General features: G+C 46.3%; 1 protein-coding gene across 1 annotated transcript in view; it reads right to left on the bottom strand.

Annotated features, from left to right (window-relative positions):
• frem2a (FRAS1 related extracellular matrix 2a) overlaps positions 1-17,688 on the bottom strand; it is a 60,588-nt gene that overhangs the window by 32,306 nt on the left and 10,594 nt on the right. The window contains exon 3 of the mRNA XM_072701870.1: positions 889-1,035. Coding sequence (XP_072557971.1) covers positions 889-1,035 — 147 coding nt within the window. The remainder of the gene's footprint in view (positions 1-888; positions 1,036-17,688) is intronic.

Genomic DNA, 17,688 nt, shown 5'->3' with positions numbered 1-17,688 from the left:
CCGGGCAGCCGTAGCACCAGAGTCCGGGTCAGTGCAGTGATGTCTGTGTGTCGCCGTGTTTCAGAACACTGTGACAGGCTGCCCTTGATGCCAAAGCAAGCCTCAGACAACTGAGGCATTGAAAGAGGACAATATGAATGAAGAGATACATAAGACACAGGCATTTGTTTTGAATAAGCAACAGGAACTATGCAAAAATCCAGCACTGCTGATTAGAAAAAGCATGCGTATGCGTGTATGCGTTCTTGCTTTACTGTGGCTGCGCATGTTCCCAAAGGGCAGTCTCAGTCCTTTCCTAGTCATGATGGTCATGAGCCACACTGATCAAAAAATGGTTGGATGAGGTTTCTGACTCCACATGGACGGCTGCTACAGCTGGTGCATGAATCGCGGGCTCACTTACGGCGCGCTCAAAAAGAGGATACAGAGATGGGTCACGAACATCACGCGGAAGTTCAAACACTTCCCAAAAAGAACGGCCAAGCCTTGGCAAAGATATGAGAAGTTTTTGTTTTATTTCACAATATGCAGAAGATAGCAGAGCTTATAACTGCAAATAAACTGTGGGTCAGGACTGAGGTCACAGCCGGGGGGGGGGTTGGGGGAAAGCTCCCTCCCCCTCCCCCCACGCACTGAGCTGGAGCGGAGGAAGATCAAACGAAGGAGCTGCAAGATTGGGTCAACGTGACCCAAGTCGGGGTAGAACAAGATACTCGCTCTTCCAAGGATTGCACAATTCCCCACGTTTCTGAATCGCAGGAACAAATTAATTGGGTGGCGCATCAGAGAGATTAGAGAGCGGCTCCAGATACAGATCTCATGAGATGCACAGGTGCAGACCGGTATTGTAGGAGTAGCTGTGTGTGTGTAGCGTACAGATCCACTCACTGACGAATGACGTCTCCCCCAGGAAGCCCCTGCGCTTCAGCAGCACCTCCAGGACCTTGGCGTCCTCGTCTACCACGTAGTGCTGCTTCTCCAGGGAGATCCACGCCCAGTTCAAGAGAAACTGCTGGTTTCTCAGCTGGTTGCCACCTGCACGGACACACGGGTTCACACACAGTCAGGTAGGTGTCTTGTTATGTGGCTTGGGATTCAGCGTTGGATGTTCAGTGTTACATCAGCACACCTGTAACCACTTATCCAGGATGAAGAAGGAGACTTGGGATGCAGAGCCTTGTATGAGCCTGAAATGTCAGCCTGAGTCCGACCCAGGCCAGAATATTATCATTCCTCAGCCCAATGGCAACTTTAATGATGTGATGTTGCAATGGCTTAAACTCAAACACACACAAACACACACACACACACACGTTTGTATTCATATCTCTGTGGGGACTCTCCATTCATTCCTATGGGAAAATCCCAACAATGACATTGGCATTTTTAGTTTTTAGATTGCAGTCACGGATTTTTATAAAATTGAGTTTCCCCTTGTGGTCCCCACAATGTCAAAATAACTCGTTTTTATTACATTGCGGAAACATGGTCTTACAGATGAATGCATTACTAGGCAATTGGTATCTTAGCACGTCCATCCATCCATCCCTTTTGTAAACCCTTGTCCTATTCAGAGTCACAGGGGACTGGAGTCTATCTCGGAAGTTATGGGCACAAGGCAGGGAACAGCCCAAGACGGGGCACCGACCCATCGTAGGGCACAGACACTCACCATTCACACTTGCACATCTTAACATAACAAAACCCAAAATAAAGTTGTGACGCTACAATGAGCACAAGCCCGACCCGAACCCAACTGTTCCAAGGAAAAATTGGCCCAAGTGCAACCCGAATCTGCCACTTCGCTTGGGACCCATGGGGCTTGCAGATCTGTATCGGGATGCCATTATACAAGATGTGCTCGTATGTCACATATTAACAGTAATGTAGAAACAACAAGAGTACCCAGTGGAAACCCACACAAACATGGAGAGAACATGTTCCGCCCAGAGACAGGAACCAAACTCAGCACCCTGGAGGCCTGAGGCCACAATGCACCCCCCCCCCTCCCCCCCACCGCATCACATATTTAACAATCAGTGCACGTATACCTTACGCACGCATTTTCAAAGAAGCGCAAAGATAAATGTTTAGCTCCCGCCTGACAGCCTGTACAAGATGACTGGGGTCCACTCAGCGTGCCCAACAAAGCCGAACTGAATCAGTCGGCGCTGTCCTGCGATAAAACAGGGGGCAGCTTTCACATTTTAAACACCGTGAGATATTGGTTTAGAGAAAGCCTGCTGCATCTGACAAAAGCATGTGTCAGTAACTTCACATTGTGGGGAAGGTTGGGGGGGGGGGGGGGCGGGGATGGGTGCTTAAGTCCATCCACTTTTCACGGTGAAAGATTACACTCAAACTGGAGCGCTGTGGAATGTTCTTGGGCTGTGGGCTGACCAGCAGCCTTCTTATCCAGGGCAAAGATTACATTTTCTCCCTCTGATCTGTGTGACTTTCTCCTGTTATAATTTACTGAAAGCGGATTGAACTGTGTCACCACAGTGAGAACGACACCAAAAGCAAAACACACTGATACTTTTCTCTTTATAGGCAATTCCTGTTGACTCCGACTTTAATGCAATGAATGATTCCTAATTTCACTCCTGGCAAAACAAAAAAAAAGATGCATATTTAAAAGCTTTTCAGCACCTCAGATCACAAAGGACAGTGAAACTGGATTAAAGTTCAGCGACCACTGTGACCATGAATAAATTAATGACTCAGAAAACTACAAAGCAAACTTGCCCAGACCAATGAGGTTAAACTGAGTAAAAGCGGGGAAGCAGACGCAGGCCGAGGATGGGGGCAAAGACAGCCGGGATGCTGGGCTATATTCCAACATGCCCCCCCAACCACCAGAACCCCTCCCCCAGATTTGTTGCAATCCTTTTCCTAATCAAATGACGGGCTGAGTCTTCCTTCTGTCATGTTAGTCGTTTCTGGTTTACCACCATGTTTCTTGTGTTTTACACAACGTGTTAATTTAAGTGACCTGTTTCAACCTACAGGGGACGTAGGGGATTATAATGATATTTGCTTCTTTTCTTCTCAAGACCGTGCTGGATGCAACCAGGAATGGGAAAGAAAAGCCTGTCTCCATGTCCTGGTGGTTAAAGGGAATACCAGAGCAGCAGAGGAGGCCTCCAGGAATTGCATACGTGAACAAAGACGGACTCTGAGGGCCAAACACTGCTTGGGAGTAACAGTCAACCCCGATGTATTTATCCAAACAGTGCTGGACTATGAACCAATGATATGTTTTGAATAGGTGAGTGACAGGGGAGAGGGCACTCCGGAGGCCAATCAGCATTCAGCTGGGGCCACTGCTCCTGTGACCCCGCCCCTGTATATGCATCTCGCAAGAGACCTGGTCCTCCGGTTCATCGGTTCGAGACTGGGAACCGGGTTCTCACTGAAGAAAGATAGAAATACACCCCCCACCTTCCTCTGGCCTTGTGCCTCTCCCGTCAAATCGCAGCTTGCGGGGTTACGGCCAAATCTGATAAAGCAGCAGAAGCGGCAGGACTTCGTCGCAATGACAGACCTGAGAGCGAGTCACCCACCTGCTTCTGCATCTTGCCCCCTGCTGGCAGAATACCACCGACAGAGACAAAGGAGCTCTCATAGCAAACGCACCCTTACCCTGACGTAACATTCACGCGCAAAGCCAGATTTCGCTGGTCGTTTATTAATCCCCATTGTTAGCGCCAGTCGCTCCTCCCCGCTGCTGTGTTTACAGCATTATTTATTGGCGAGACGCTTGCAAGAGGGACGATAATTTATACAGCACTTCGGGAACATTCATTGATTAAGATTAAGCTCTGCAGCATAACCTGCCTTTATGGGAACCTGTGTGCTTCAATGGTGGATTGCTTTTTAGCTTTGGATGCAATAATTAAGAGGTCAATATGATTTTATTTACTTATAATTATGTCAAAAACAGCTAACGTTATTTTTTGTCTGATAGAGCAGAAGAGGAGAGCAAAGACAATCCTTTTACAGGGTCAGTTGCTGTATGGACTTTTAACACACTTCACCGACTAACCCCAGCAATATGTCTGTCCACTTCTGCTAGCTTAAGTCTCTTAGCAACAGCTGACGCTCATGAAACATATCATAATAAAAGTGCACAGATTAATGAGTAAATATCTAGCAGATCTGATTTAACGATTGTCCCCAATCTCCCCTACTGGGTTCTAAGAGGTCTGTTTTAACCTGAGTGTTCCTCTGACCTAGGTCTCAGCCTTGTGCCAATAACACAACTCCGCTGCCATGCTTGGCTTTTCCTCCCGGCCCCCACATGGCTCCCCCATCCTCTAATGTGGCTGCTTAAGGATCAGAGGGTGATTTTTTTAAGGTGGTGTGGGATAACTCATGCAAAGGAGTCAACTTAATTATTAGCCAATGATATGTTTTGAATCATTGAGTGACAAGGGCGGGGGCCAATCAGCTTTCAGCCCAGCCCCTGTATACACCCCTACTCAGTTTGCCTAAGGTGGAAAGGACTGCCTTATTAGGAACGTAAAGCTGCCTTCCCCGTGTGACAAGCTGACTCATGCCAGATGGGTGGGGAAGAGGGGGCAGTAATGAGTAACACCATTAGCACCAGCAGGAAGGAAATGGATGTACCTGATGGGAAAAGTTGACAAAAATAACACGTGCATGAAAAGTAATCATATAGCCACACCCCCCATGAATGCAGTCGCTCAGTCGAAATCCACAGGAAAGTATGAACGATTTGCTTGGTTGATCCTTTCGTTCAAAGCGACTCCCACAGCTCAGAAGCAATTTTTCACAGCAAGATACTAAACTGAATCATTGCCATTTAAAAAAATGTCTACCAGGGGTTCATGTTCAGGGTACCCAGCCTTACATCGGCGTTGGGGCTCTGGATATCGTCGGCCTTGATTGGATGACCAGATTTAGCAAGGCAGACATCAGCAGTCTCCCTGCCAAGCTCTGAGCTATGGTATTTTAAAATTTACTTATTTGCAGAAGCTTTTGTCCAAAGCAACACACAATTGAGAGAGCAAGATCAGCCAGTCCCTGGAGCTATTGGGGTTAAGGCCCTTGCTTAAGGGCCCAACGGTGACATCACTCTGTCAAACATTGGAATTTGAACCGACAACCTTCCAACCATGGTTACACACTGCCCCATGGGCCCAGATCCTTCACAGCATCACCCCCCCATCCCCCAGATGGCTGACCCATGTTCACAAACGGCACACAGCCTGCTGATGCGAACATACGCTCCAGGGAGCGGCAGCGGAGGATGGGTTTTTTTTTAGGTCCGGCTGCATCGATCCAACTTGCTGGGAAACATCTTCCCCCCGATCGGGATGATAAACACAGGCTGACCTTTCCCATTAAACTCTGAAAAAGGCTGAATTTGGGGGGTTTTCAAACAACTCTAGGCTGGAATCCTGACCCTAAAATCAGCATGATTCATATTCTCAAGTGAGACATGAAATGATGCTGAATTTGCCATTTTTACAGCTAAAGGTACATGGGAATGCTTCTTTGCACATATCCCATCATGCTCTCCTTCGTACATACACACACGACTTTGGGGTCCGAGCACAAGGTCAGCCCATTTATGGAGGGGCTCTGGGGCATTTTGGGGGTGGAGTTAATAGCCTTGGTCAAACACACACGACTATTTGGCCAAGGATGGGATTTGAACTAGCAACCTTCTGACATAGCCACAGAAGCCTAAGCCAGGGAACCACGCACCATCCCCTTTGAAAGGTATTCCTTTATCGTTTGTATCCCCAGGCCATGCTATGCAGGCTGTTGCTCTTCATCACGGTAATTAACGTTAACTAACCCTTGACCTAATTTATTAAGCGTGACCATTCTTTCACAACGCCACTGCAAAGCTTTGAACAAGTAACCACTTAAACCCAAAGCAGAACCTCCCGTTTAACCACTACATGACCTACTCGGGCTCGCTAAATGGACCGTGTGCTTTCCGCATGTGGAGAATTTCTCCGAATCGAGATAAGAGGGAGGGGGAGGCCACTTCAAATATGCGGGAGGAAGAAAAGAGAGGAGAGTTAATTATTAAGTGCTGTTGTTTCACGGACGCCCTGGACCACAGCGTTCTGAAACAGCAGTAGGACGCGGACCGCGAGCAAACGCACTCCCTGCAGGAGGGCCACAGTGGGCTGCACATCAGAGTATTTTTAGATAACACAGTTGCTTAGTTCACAATTTTAAATACCTCGCCACTCGCTTGCAATTTAGCAATTTAAGCGGCTTTGTAGTTTTACAAAGGCAGGTGACACCTGAATATCTCGTCCCATCCCAGGATGCGGATCTGAACAGTAAGTGAATGGTGTGGATGCAGGGTCTAGTTTCTCTCTTCCTACCATTTAGCTTGGCTACCCTATGAACCAGGGTGTCTATGATCAGAAGGACACAGGTTCAAATCCCAGGGTCAACAAAGTCATTTCACCGTTGGGCTCTTGAGCAAGACCCTTAATGTCAAATCGCCGCAGGGACTGTTGGACCCTGCATTCACCAAAAATGTACATCGCTTTGGCTTTAAGTGTCTGCAAAATAAATAAAACGTAAAAGCATCCACCTTCCTTGGAGGCTGCTTGGCATTAGAAGATGCATTAGAAGACGCATTAGAAGTCCTTTTGTTTGAAATTATGTTTCCTTATCAACTGTCCCGTTTCTAGAAATCTACAGCATGAATTTTCCTGTTCGATCTCCATAGAAGCCACAGAAAGACAACAGGCAGGAATGAATAATGTGCAAAAACACACATACACAGCACATGCAAAACGATTTAAAAGGCCCCAGCTTATCGTAATTGCCAGTATTCGCTTTGGGACAGCCACAAACAACAATATCATGCTTTCAGATGTTGATCTCTTAATTTCAGTTTGGGCCACCCAAATTAAAACAAATTACTTCATTATATAACATGGATTTGCATAAAGATATCAACATAAAACCTTTAAACATTTGAAACATTTTCGTCTGTGCAGTTAATAGTGAGAAACCCTTTCTTTCCCTTACAGTGAATTTCTTTTGTTATGACTCTGCGCTTTAAATACTTCTGTTCTGTACTTTGATGACCAGGCTTTTGAAACCAGGCCAGGAGAACAGAGACAACAAGAGAGAGGAGCGTATTTCAGCTGTCTCAGGGAGGGGACTGTTTAATGAATCCCATCACTCTGTTCTTTTCTGTATGCCATGGGGGGGGGGGGGGGGGGGGGACTGACGGTTGTTAGAAACTGCCAGAGCATGGTGCAGTGGGGGGTTCTCATTCTGTGCAGCAAAAGGCCGTTATTTGGGTGCTCTTCAGAATGCTGAATTAAAGCTGCCATGAGTGCAGTCACTGGTGCTCAAACGTGCAGGCACACAGACGGACGGATGGACAGACAGACGAATGGATGGACAGACAGGTGAATAGACAGACAGACGTTTGTATTCATATCTTTGTGGCTTCCGTCCATTCATTTCTATGGGAAAAACTCTAATCCCAACATAACGAGCTTAACCCCTACCCGGCCCTAACCTTAACCACGAGTAACCAAACAAAATACAAGACTTTTGGCATTTTTAGTTTTTCGATTGCAGTCACAGATTTTATAAACCTGAGTTTCCCCTGAAATTAAGAGATATTGTTGTTTTTGGCTGTCCCAAAGCGAAGACTGGCAATTACAATAAGTGGGGGCCTTTTAAATCGCTTTGCATGTTAAGAATGTGTTGTGTATGTGTGTTTTTGCACATTATTTATTCCTGTCTGTTGTCAAAGATGTTAGCTGCCAAGTGAGCAAGAATCTAAGGGGTAGAGGGTCTGAGAGAACCGGGTGACCGGGTTGTGAGACGATCATTTCCCATCCCAGTATTTCACAGGTACTGTTATCCCATTCAGGATATTTCCAGCCTCAGCTCTGGGCTTCCCAGTACAGCCTCTGGGTTTGCGTTGAACCTCAATCAGATAAGCACTTATGAAAAATGAATGGGTAAAACGATCAATGCTGTTGAGATTTCTAGAGACTGGTGCTTGATGTCTCACTGTTTTGCACGAGTGAGCTTCACTGTGTTTGCACTGTTTTACGGCTCACCATTGTGTTTTCAGATTTCCATAGACAGAGTCAGAGTCAGACCCCAAAGCGAGTGCTGAACTGTTTGCCATCATGATCTACACCTCTGCCATGATGTCATCAAAGGTCACCAAGGTCCTTTCTGCATAGGGGTGACACACAGGACTCTGGGAATGAACTGCCCCGTAGCTTTGAAGATTGGCCTTTGTTTTGTGTGTGTGTGTGTGTGGGGGGGGGGGGGGGTAGTCAGGAAGTTTTCATGCTGGCGTTCATGACAGGATCAAATCGGGAATTTCTACTCTGCCACCCGGACCCATGCCAGCCGTCATCTTCTCTCTGAAGCCCGTGTCATGAAAGTTGAAAAAAAAAACACAGATCTGACATGCCCCTTTCACATAATTCCATCCTTATGTGCCAGATTTGTTCCTGGAAAAAAAAAACTGGCCAGACAGTCCCATATGTCTTTGAAAACAGATGTGAGTTTAACCCCACTGGCGTGTTAATGTACCCACAAGCCCTGGCCCCCCATGACCACCCTCACCTTCTGATTGCCGATCACCCTTACAAGGTTGTTGTGGAAACCGTCAAAAAAAGATGCTGTTTTCAGGGGGGGAGGGACACAAAAGCAGGAGGGGAGAGATGGTGTGGAATCCAACACTGGCCCTTTTATCTGTGGCCTGAATCCCGTGGGCAAAGTGGACGGAGGAACACAGGTGTGAGGCATTGGGACCCGCAGTAGCAGGGTCTGGCCTGCAGGGGGCAAGGGGGGAGGGCTTCACGTCAAAATAAGTCACTGTTATCGTATGGGAGCAGTCCAAGTCAGAGGTACATGCAGAACCACAGGCGGGGGTGGGGGGGGGTACCTTAACAAACTGTCAGGCTAAGCTACCAGGAATCAAAAGAGAGAAAGTCTTGCAAGAGGGACTTTTAAATCTCTCTAACCACACTGGGGTCCTCAACCCCATCTTTAGAGAGGTTCGGTCAGCTACAGTACTTCTGAGTGCGTGCCGCTTTCAACTAAATGCATCAGCAAAAGGCTGAAAAAACACAAATCTATGCTTCATATGTTGCACGTTTCTTAGATCATTTTTTAAAAATCCATTTCCAGTTGAATGATCTGTACTGTGGTTAGTTTTCCAACTGAAAATGAATTCCCCCGGGAAAATAAATTGCGTAATTTTGGCTGTAATCCTCTTAGCTGTTCCCAGTAGTATTGGCTCTGACGAGATTCCGCTGTCTGTCTTCAGCTGGGGAACTTCCCCCCGTCTCCTCCCTCGCCACCGAACTTGGCTTCATCAGGATCTCTCTCTGGTTCGGGCACTGAAGGTCTTTCGAGGAGATGAAGCCAACCTCAACAGTTAAGCCAGCAGATTGAGCTGTGGTTCTGGCCAGAAGTTCCAAGCTCATTTTTTTTTTAAATGTATTGGTCCTCATTTGGTGGCTGTCACAGGTGAGGCAGCTATTGAGAGAGCTGTGTGCCCGAGATCAATCTTCTCACAAATGGTGCCAGGCTGGTCCGGTGACCCACTTTGTTTATGAAATGGGTTATATATATCATACTACTCAGCTCAATTTAAGCACTTTTCACAAAGGAAAAAGAGTTCGGACTACTATATACCTCTCACTTGATAAACTTCCCTTAAAACAATAACTTAGCTGTTGCTAATATAAGGCGTCTCCTTGACATCATCTGGGTGACCTTAGTGTCCAATGATGAGCCTCAACTAGCTACATTTGTGGCCCTTTTGGCGTTAGCATAAGATTGTCATGGTTTCGAGAGACGCAAGAAGGGTACTAATGCTCAGAAGTGGAAAGTTCAGATAATCCAGACCAATGTTTTGTTGCAACCTACCAGCTGAGCACTCTGTGACTGTGACTCTTTATACTCAACTGGATGGATGAACCAAAACCTGGGTCTGGATTTGTACTTTCTGGACCAGAACTTTCCAGCTCTGCTGATGCTACCAGACGCTGCACTCCTGGTCAGCTAGTGGCCAGAGATTCACACCACCCACAGTAAGTATCAACTGGAATGGACAAATCAGGCAGAAGACAATGTCCACATGCTCAGAAACAATACCACTGTCCCCAACATCCCCTCAGCAGAGTTCGATGAGGTTGTGAAGCAGGAAAAACAGGAAAAGTATCGATGCCATTCAACTGCTGACTTTTTTAAACCCATGGACCAATAATCAAGTGGATTCTCGATGAGGCACAAATGGCCAGACCCAAGTGGTCTTTGGGGACATAAACAGTCAAACAGACAGACAGACAGACAGATAGACTGATAGACAGACAAATTAATCCCAAGACCCAGTGCACAGAAGGTAGAAGAAGGAGAGCAGCAAGCAGCAGAATGGGTGTACTCAATCATCACAACAACGAACATGCCTCTGGGAGACCTGAACATCTGGACAAAAGGTAGAAAACTCTTAGGAATGTTGTCTATATGGTTGCCAGGAGTTGACATGGACTTAACAGCTTGTAATAGCAATAATAACCCTGTCCCAGCCCCCTCCCCCGATATTTACCTCTGAAAGGATGCTTGCAGGATCAGCTTAACCCTGTGGCTTTTAGCACAACTTAGTCTCCCACTTAGTCCATCAGGTGGGCAGCACTCTGCTGCAGATGAGGATGAACCCTCCCCTCATTTAGGGCCCCTTCCCATAATCCCTCCATTCTCTGGGGAAAGATGCCATGAACCTTAATCCATAATGTCCCAAATCATTCACTTAAACAAGAAAACAGAAAAAAAACAAACTGTAGAGAACTGAATTCAACGCCTCTTTAATGTAAAATAACATAGTAGCCTTGTCAAGCTAAGATGATCTCATCTCCTAGCTATTTTCCAGAGGTGGAGATTTCAGGTCCAGAGAGTACAAATCCAGTCCAAGATTTTGTTTCAACCAACCAGTTGAGTACTCTGTGACTGTGACTCAACTGCACCTGAAATCTCCGCCTCTGTTATTTTCATTGCGAAGACATCAGAAATAATACCTCCTTTCAGATCATGGACTGAGAGAGAACTTTCTTGTGTCCCGTTAGACTGACCAAGGTCCTTCAAAGCTCTCGCTACATGATTGGGAACAAGAATCCTGAAACCAAAAAGCGTGCTGCCAACACCCTCACTTCTGAAGCACTTCTTTCAAGAGTCTGCGTGTCTGACTCTCTATCTTCACATGGACTCTTTGTTTCAACTCTCCATAGCTCTTCAGACATGGCAGTCTATCATCCCCAGGCAGTCCAACATGAGAAGCACTTACAAATATGTCCAAAAATTAGATTTTCCACATAATAACAGAATATAACAAGATAAGAACTCGTTGAACAGAAAACAAAGGCTTCCGGTACATTCTATGGAGTTCCCCAGCCTTCCTGGCACCACCACCCCTCGTCCGTGACCTCATTAAGCATTAAGGAAATTACCTGGCCGCCCACGTTCCTGGTTGACTCCCAAACTTAAACCTTTTCCCTCAAACCTCTCAAGCATCAAACACAAACAGTCATTGTTAATCCTTAGCTATGGCAGATGCCCTCCTCTCCGCGACTTGCTGAGTACACATGGCGGTGATGGCCTCTATTTGCCCTTTCACCCTAAAGGTCATTATTCAGTACCCAAAGCACCTACTGACCGCTGCCTCCGCCCCCCCCCCCCCACCCCACTCGTCATCTTAGTGAATTTTTTAATGGACTGTCTGGTTTGTTCTCTCTGAGAACAAAACAGCATTTGTTTTTTTTTCCCTCAGTTGAAAGCATGGCTTTCTGAGTGCTTCTGCGTTCACGCACTCTCTGGATGGCCTTAGACCTCCAAAGCTTTTAATCCGCTACGCCCTTCTTCTGAATCCAGGTTCCCCCCACACAAACACACACACACACACACACACACATACCCAGAAATACACATACATACAGAAATACATACATAAAGATACACAGAAAAACACACACACAGAAATACACACACGGCTAAGTTATTAGGGAAGCTACTTCTTCAATCAGCATCTTGGTTTTTTTGTTCTTTGGGGGAGGGGAGGGGGCACTGAAGACTGTGAGCCCCCAGCATCACATTTTTCCCTCTCCACTACCTCTCTTACACCAACCCCTCCCAGCTAAAAAATAACGGCAAGATGCTTGGGGGAAGGGGGGGGGAGGGGGGGCTAGTCCAGGGAAAAAACTAAACGGTCAGCAATTTAATAATCTTCCCTCAGCCACTTTGTTATCTGTCAGCGACGGCCTTACCTGCTATCTCAGAATACACAGGAGACGATCCAAATCAGCCTATTTAGGTGAGGATTAATAATTTATGGAGGATTAAATTCGGATACGTTCCGAGAAGAGGAAGATTCATAATATCGACATCAGGCGGGACAGGAAATAAGTCACAGCCCATTCCCGGCTCTGCAGAAGCTGCTTGTGTCACTGAGACGTGGCTGACGAATGAAGGGCTGACGGGCAGGGAAAGGGGGCCGTCTTCTCGAGAAGGCCAGCGCGTGAAAGTCAGCCACGTGAGAAGATAACAAGGAGCAGAAAGCAGCCAAAGAAATCAACCCACAAAGGCATGTATGACAGACAGTGGGGCCGCACAATGGGTCTTCAAGTGTCTGAATGCATTTAGCGCAAAAAAAGGTAAAATAGCTGGAAATAAGAGAGTCTGTAAAACAGCTAATTCACATGAATATCAGTTGGTGTGTAACCATCTGTCCTCAGATCATTGGGACAATATTTTCAATCCTGCACTCCACGGCCTTTTAAGAGTTCTGGAGATCTCCCAGATTATGATGCAAAAAGTGCTTTTTATCCATCCATCCATCCATCTATCCGTCCATCCATACGTCCATCCGCTTATCCTTGTCAGTTTGTTTTCATATCTGTGTGGGGACCATCCATTCATTTCTATGGGCATAACCCTAATCACAACTATGACGACTAGGGATGTAACGATACACTCAACTCACGATTCGATTCACAAGTATGAGTTCACGATACAATTTTCTCACGATTTTTTAGACAAATTTATTCAAAAATGTTCCTTTATTTACCTTTCTAAACTGTGCAAAACATGTCCTCTTCATTACAGTGCAACTGAAATAGAATACTGTTTTTAAAAAATCCCAAATCAAAATAAGTAAATAAAAAAAACCATCAAATAAACTAAGGCTTGCATGTGCATCTTTTTAGCGTGGTTTGCCCTTTTAATCATCTTCGCTCAGCTCACTATGGTGCCGGTGAACATGCTATTTCTGTATGTTATCAGTCTTCTACAATGTTTGCATGCAGTTTTTGTCTTGTCTGTGCTTTTCTAGCCGTTTTCGTTTGTGATTACCGGAAAGCTAAAATGCTGCCACACCGACGATATAAGATCGGGTGGTACGTCCATCCATTGTCTGAAACCACTTAATCCCAACTGGGGTCGCTGGGGGACCGGAGCCTATCACGGGAACATGGGGCGCAGACGGGAACCAACCCCAGGCAGTCACCTACACACCACAGGGCGCACGGACTCACAGGCCAATTTAGACTCACCAATCAACCTGCCCTGCATGCTTTTGGACCGTGGGAGGAAATCAGAGCCCACAGCGAAAACAGGGAGAGCATGCGAACTGCACACAGAAAGGACCCGGGACTGAAGCCAGGACCTTCTTACTGTGAGGCAGCAGCGCTAACCACTGCGCCACTGCACCACTGCACCACTGCACCATCCTCAATTTCAAATACGCTCGCCATCTCGAGTTCGGTCAAAACCAAAAACTGACATCTGACGTCGAACTCATGTTGTGAAATCAAATGCAATATTACACCAGTTTTTCTGTTAAAGTACCGTGAAGTACTCCTAAAGTAGCGATTCATTTTCCACATCAGCCAGTTAAAATCGTCAAACATTTACATAGATTTTTAACCGATTCACGATTCATCGTTACATGCCTAATGGCAACCATGACCCCTACCCAGCCCTAACCTTAACAATAATTATCCAAACAAAATACAACACTTTTGGCATTTTTAGTTTTTGGATTACATTCTCAGATCATTGTGGGGACATGTGGTCCCCACAATGTAATACAAACACAAACCACACACACACAATACACAATTTGGATCTCCACACAGTTTTTATTTACTTATTTGGCTGGTAGAGGTGAGTTTGTCAGCCAGCTCCTCTGTAGTCCGTTTAAGGTGAACACAGACTTTCGGGTAAATGTGCACAGCAACAAATCGATGGCTGAGGGTTTATTTATTTATCGCGTTTTGGAAACGGATTTTAAAGTAAAGCATCAGCCCCTGGAGAAAAGAGCTCAAAAGTAAATAACTCAAAAGAAAAGCATCCCTACAGCTTGATGACAAAAAAAAATCAATAAGTGAAGAACAGCTTAGAGTCGACTGTGGTGTATATGTGTGTATATGTGTATGTGTGTGTGTATATGTATGTGTGTGTGTGTATATGTGTGTGTGTATCCCTTACCAGTGTATTTGCGCATAAGGCCAAGTGTACATGCCTATGTGTGTCTGTATTTCCCTGTAACCCCCTGCACAACCTGCTCTCAATGCCACTTAACCCAGAGGCAGCTAGGGCGCCATCTACTGTGGGGGCACTGAATTAGCAAGCCAATTTCACTTTGCCACGGATGATGTGAGCTGGGGGACCCCGGCGGTGAAGTCTGCCTGGTTCGCGAGGACAGCTGCCATGTGCCACGTTAACGAGTGCGGCAGAGAGTGATGTGGGTCATGGGGGGGCATAAATGATGGTGGTCGCCCCTTGCAGGTGAATGAGAGCCGGTGCCTCCCAAAAAGACAACAACCCAGAGCTGTTGGCTGGACATTGAGTCCGGAATTACCTCCATGTCTCCAGCTACAACAATACGGACTTATAGCCTTCAATAGGGATATATACAAGGGCAGGGTCACAGGGACACTGGCCCCAGCTGAAAGCTGATTGGCCCCCGGAGTGCCCCTCCCCTGTCACTCAACGCTTCAAAACATATCATTGGCTAATGATAAAGTTGGCCGCTCTTTGGGAATTACGGCCTCCCCCCCCCCCCCCCACACACACACCTTAAAATATGGATAGGATCTCTAGGGCTGGCAAGAGGGGTATGGGCTCACGAGCAATGCACGATCACCTGCCAGTGGTCACTGTATCTGGGGAGTCACACAAACCTCATCGCTCACCTCTGAATAAATACAAACACATCCGCACATACAGATACACAGACACACAAATTCATGCACAAAAACAAAGTCAATGTGCAAAAAGCGTGTGAACACTCGCCAGCCAAACACATGAAAGCTGATTTTAAAAATGTAGACCGTTTAGCATATTCAACAACTGACCTACTTAAAAAAAAAAAACTGGCTCACGTGGTCTATTTGCACATTTTCCTAAACCCTGAAACACAAACACACAGGTTTGTAATTATATCTTTGTGGGGACTCTCCATTCATTTCTATGGGGAAAACTCTAATCCCAACATGCTGACCTTAACCCCTACCCAGCCCCAACCTTAACCATAAGCAACCAAACAAAATACGAGACTTGGCATTTTTAGTTTTTTGATTGCAGTCACAGGCTGTCCACGACGTAAAAATGACAGGTTTTATGACAGGTCCCCACAATGTAATATAAACCTAATCCACACACACACACACACACACACACACATACATGCATGTGTATGTAGTGCAAGTTCTTGTTGCACTACATAAACAAAAAAAAATCACAGAACACAGGAACACTGGCACACAACAAAGACACAAAGAACACATAAAAAACCTGCAGCTTAAAAACCTGGACCCCTCCCCAGTCCTTCCACTAGCCCCCACCTCCTAAGGAGTGTTATCACCCATCAGTCAGTTTCCCAAGACACATGCCAGGATTCATCACAGGGAAAACACAGAGCAGAAAAACCCTTTAGCCTCTATTATAGAGGGAGAGACCAACTATGAAAAGGAGGGGAGGACAAGAAAGGACGACAGAGTGATGGCAGGAAGGTAAACACAGGCCGGCGGCCATGGGGGGAGGGGGAGGGGTTATTGCAATCAGCAACTGACACAGGTGTGAAGACAGAGTGGCCAAGGAGAGAAGAGGCCAGTTTAGGGATAGGGGGAGGGTCCAATGAAGTTCCTGAGCAAAAAGGTCACCTACACTTTTTCTTCACTGGATTTTCACATTTCTCTCATTTACCCACCACGTCTATCCAGAGACACTTACAATAAAGCTACATTTTTTTTTACACTCCTAGGGATTTGAACTCATGACCTTTGCATTGTTATCACAATACTCAACTTGTTAAGCTACAGTACTATTACTTAATTCACTGATTTCAAGTCAGACGTGCCCGTCAATCAAACCCTTCCTCAAAATGCTCCTCACACGTCTCTCGCTGCCACCCCAGCGGATCAGACCTTTGCTCCCTTCGATTTTGTTCCCCGGGGAGGTTGAGCACAATCCCACACCGCCCTGGCACCGGTGGAGATCCGCCGTCCCTAGATACTCTAAATGTCAGGAGTGTGATACAGACTGCAGCAAACAATGCCCCCCTCCCCCAAAGAAACAGCTCTGTCGGAAGGTGGGAACAGAGTCCTTATGATTATTAGCACTAAAAAGTGGCATAAATCTGAAAATTACACACAGCGTCTGATATGTAGATCTCAGCTCATTTGTGATGTAACTTCTTGATTCTGCTGTTTTGAGACCCAAATATGTTGTGTTTGACAGGTATGGTATACCCTCATTCAGCCAGATTTTACTGAGCTGTCATTGACCAGCTTTGAGCAAAATTAGCCTCTAGCCTGAGATGATAATTGGGACTTCTGTTGTCATGCTCAGAAGTGCTGACGCTCTCTGCTGGTTTCATTTATTGATTTCCGGAGATTCCCCACGCATGACCTGGGAACCAACAGCTCCCAGGAATCATTAAACTTGAGCTCTGCACCGGACGTCCTGAAGTGAAACTGATGCAAGCTTGATGCCGAGAGTAAGCACTGGCCCATCCTGTTTTTGGGTGAGGGATTTGGCGCATGATGGTCAAGGCTGGGGGAGTTCAGTCTGCAGAGCGCCATGTCATCAAAGCTGCTTATGGAGTACAGGCTCGCGGTGAGTAGACTCCCGATGGCATGCAAGGCCACACACACACTATGGGCCCTTCGTCTGATTGGATGTTTTTCAACTGTGGGAAGACAGAGAAGGACCCAGAGGAAGCCCACATGAAATGGGGAGAACAGACAGAGCGCAGGGGCAAGTCTAAACCCTTCTGAGGGGGGCTTCTGCAACCCTATATTTTGTCTTAGCCCTCCTAAAAAATAATTTTTCTAAATCCATTTAGCGGTTTGTCCCGTATTTTTCTACACAAGTTTTTCTTTATGAATTTTTATCATCTGGGATCCTGTGGGGGGGTGGGTCCCTGTTTCTTCATATTGAAAGCAGCAACCCTACTGGGGCACTGAGCCCCCCCCAGGACTCCAAGCATTCTGATTTTGCTGAGTTCCATGTGCCCCTGGTCAACAAGGGAGGGGCTTATGTTTCGTTTCTTTAATCAATCACAGCCATCATCATCATCATTAATTAAAACCAGTGTTTTCTGTTAAGGGGTAAGGTGCACAGATTTCTAAAGTCCCCGTTTTATCG

The sequence above is a fragment of the Paramormyrops kingsleyae genome, chromosome 18 (genome assembly GCF_048594095.1).
Source record: "Paramormyrops kingsleyae isolate MSU_618 chromosome 18, PKINGS_0.4, whole genome shotgun sequence".
Lineage (NCBI taxonomy): Eukaryota > Metazoa > Chordata > Actinopteri > Osteoglossiformes > Mormyridae > Paramormyrops > Paramormyrops kingsleyae.
This window is presented reverse-complemented; position numbering and strand designations above follow the sequence as displayed.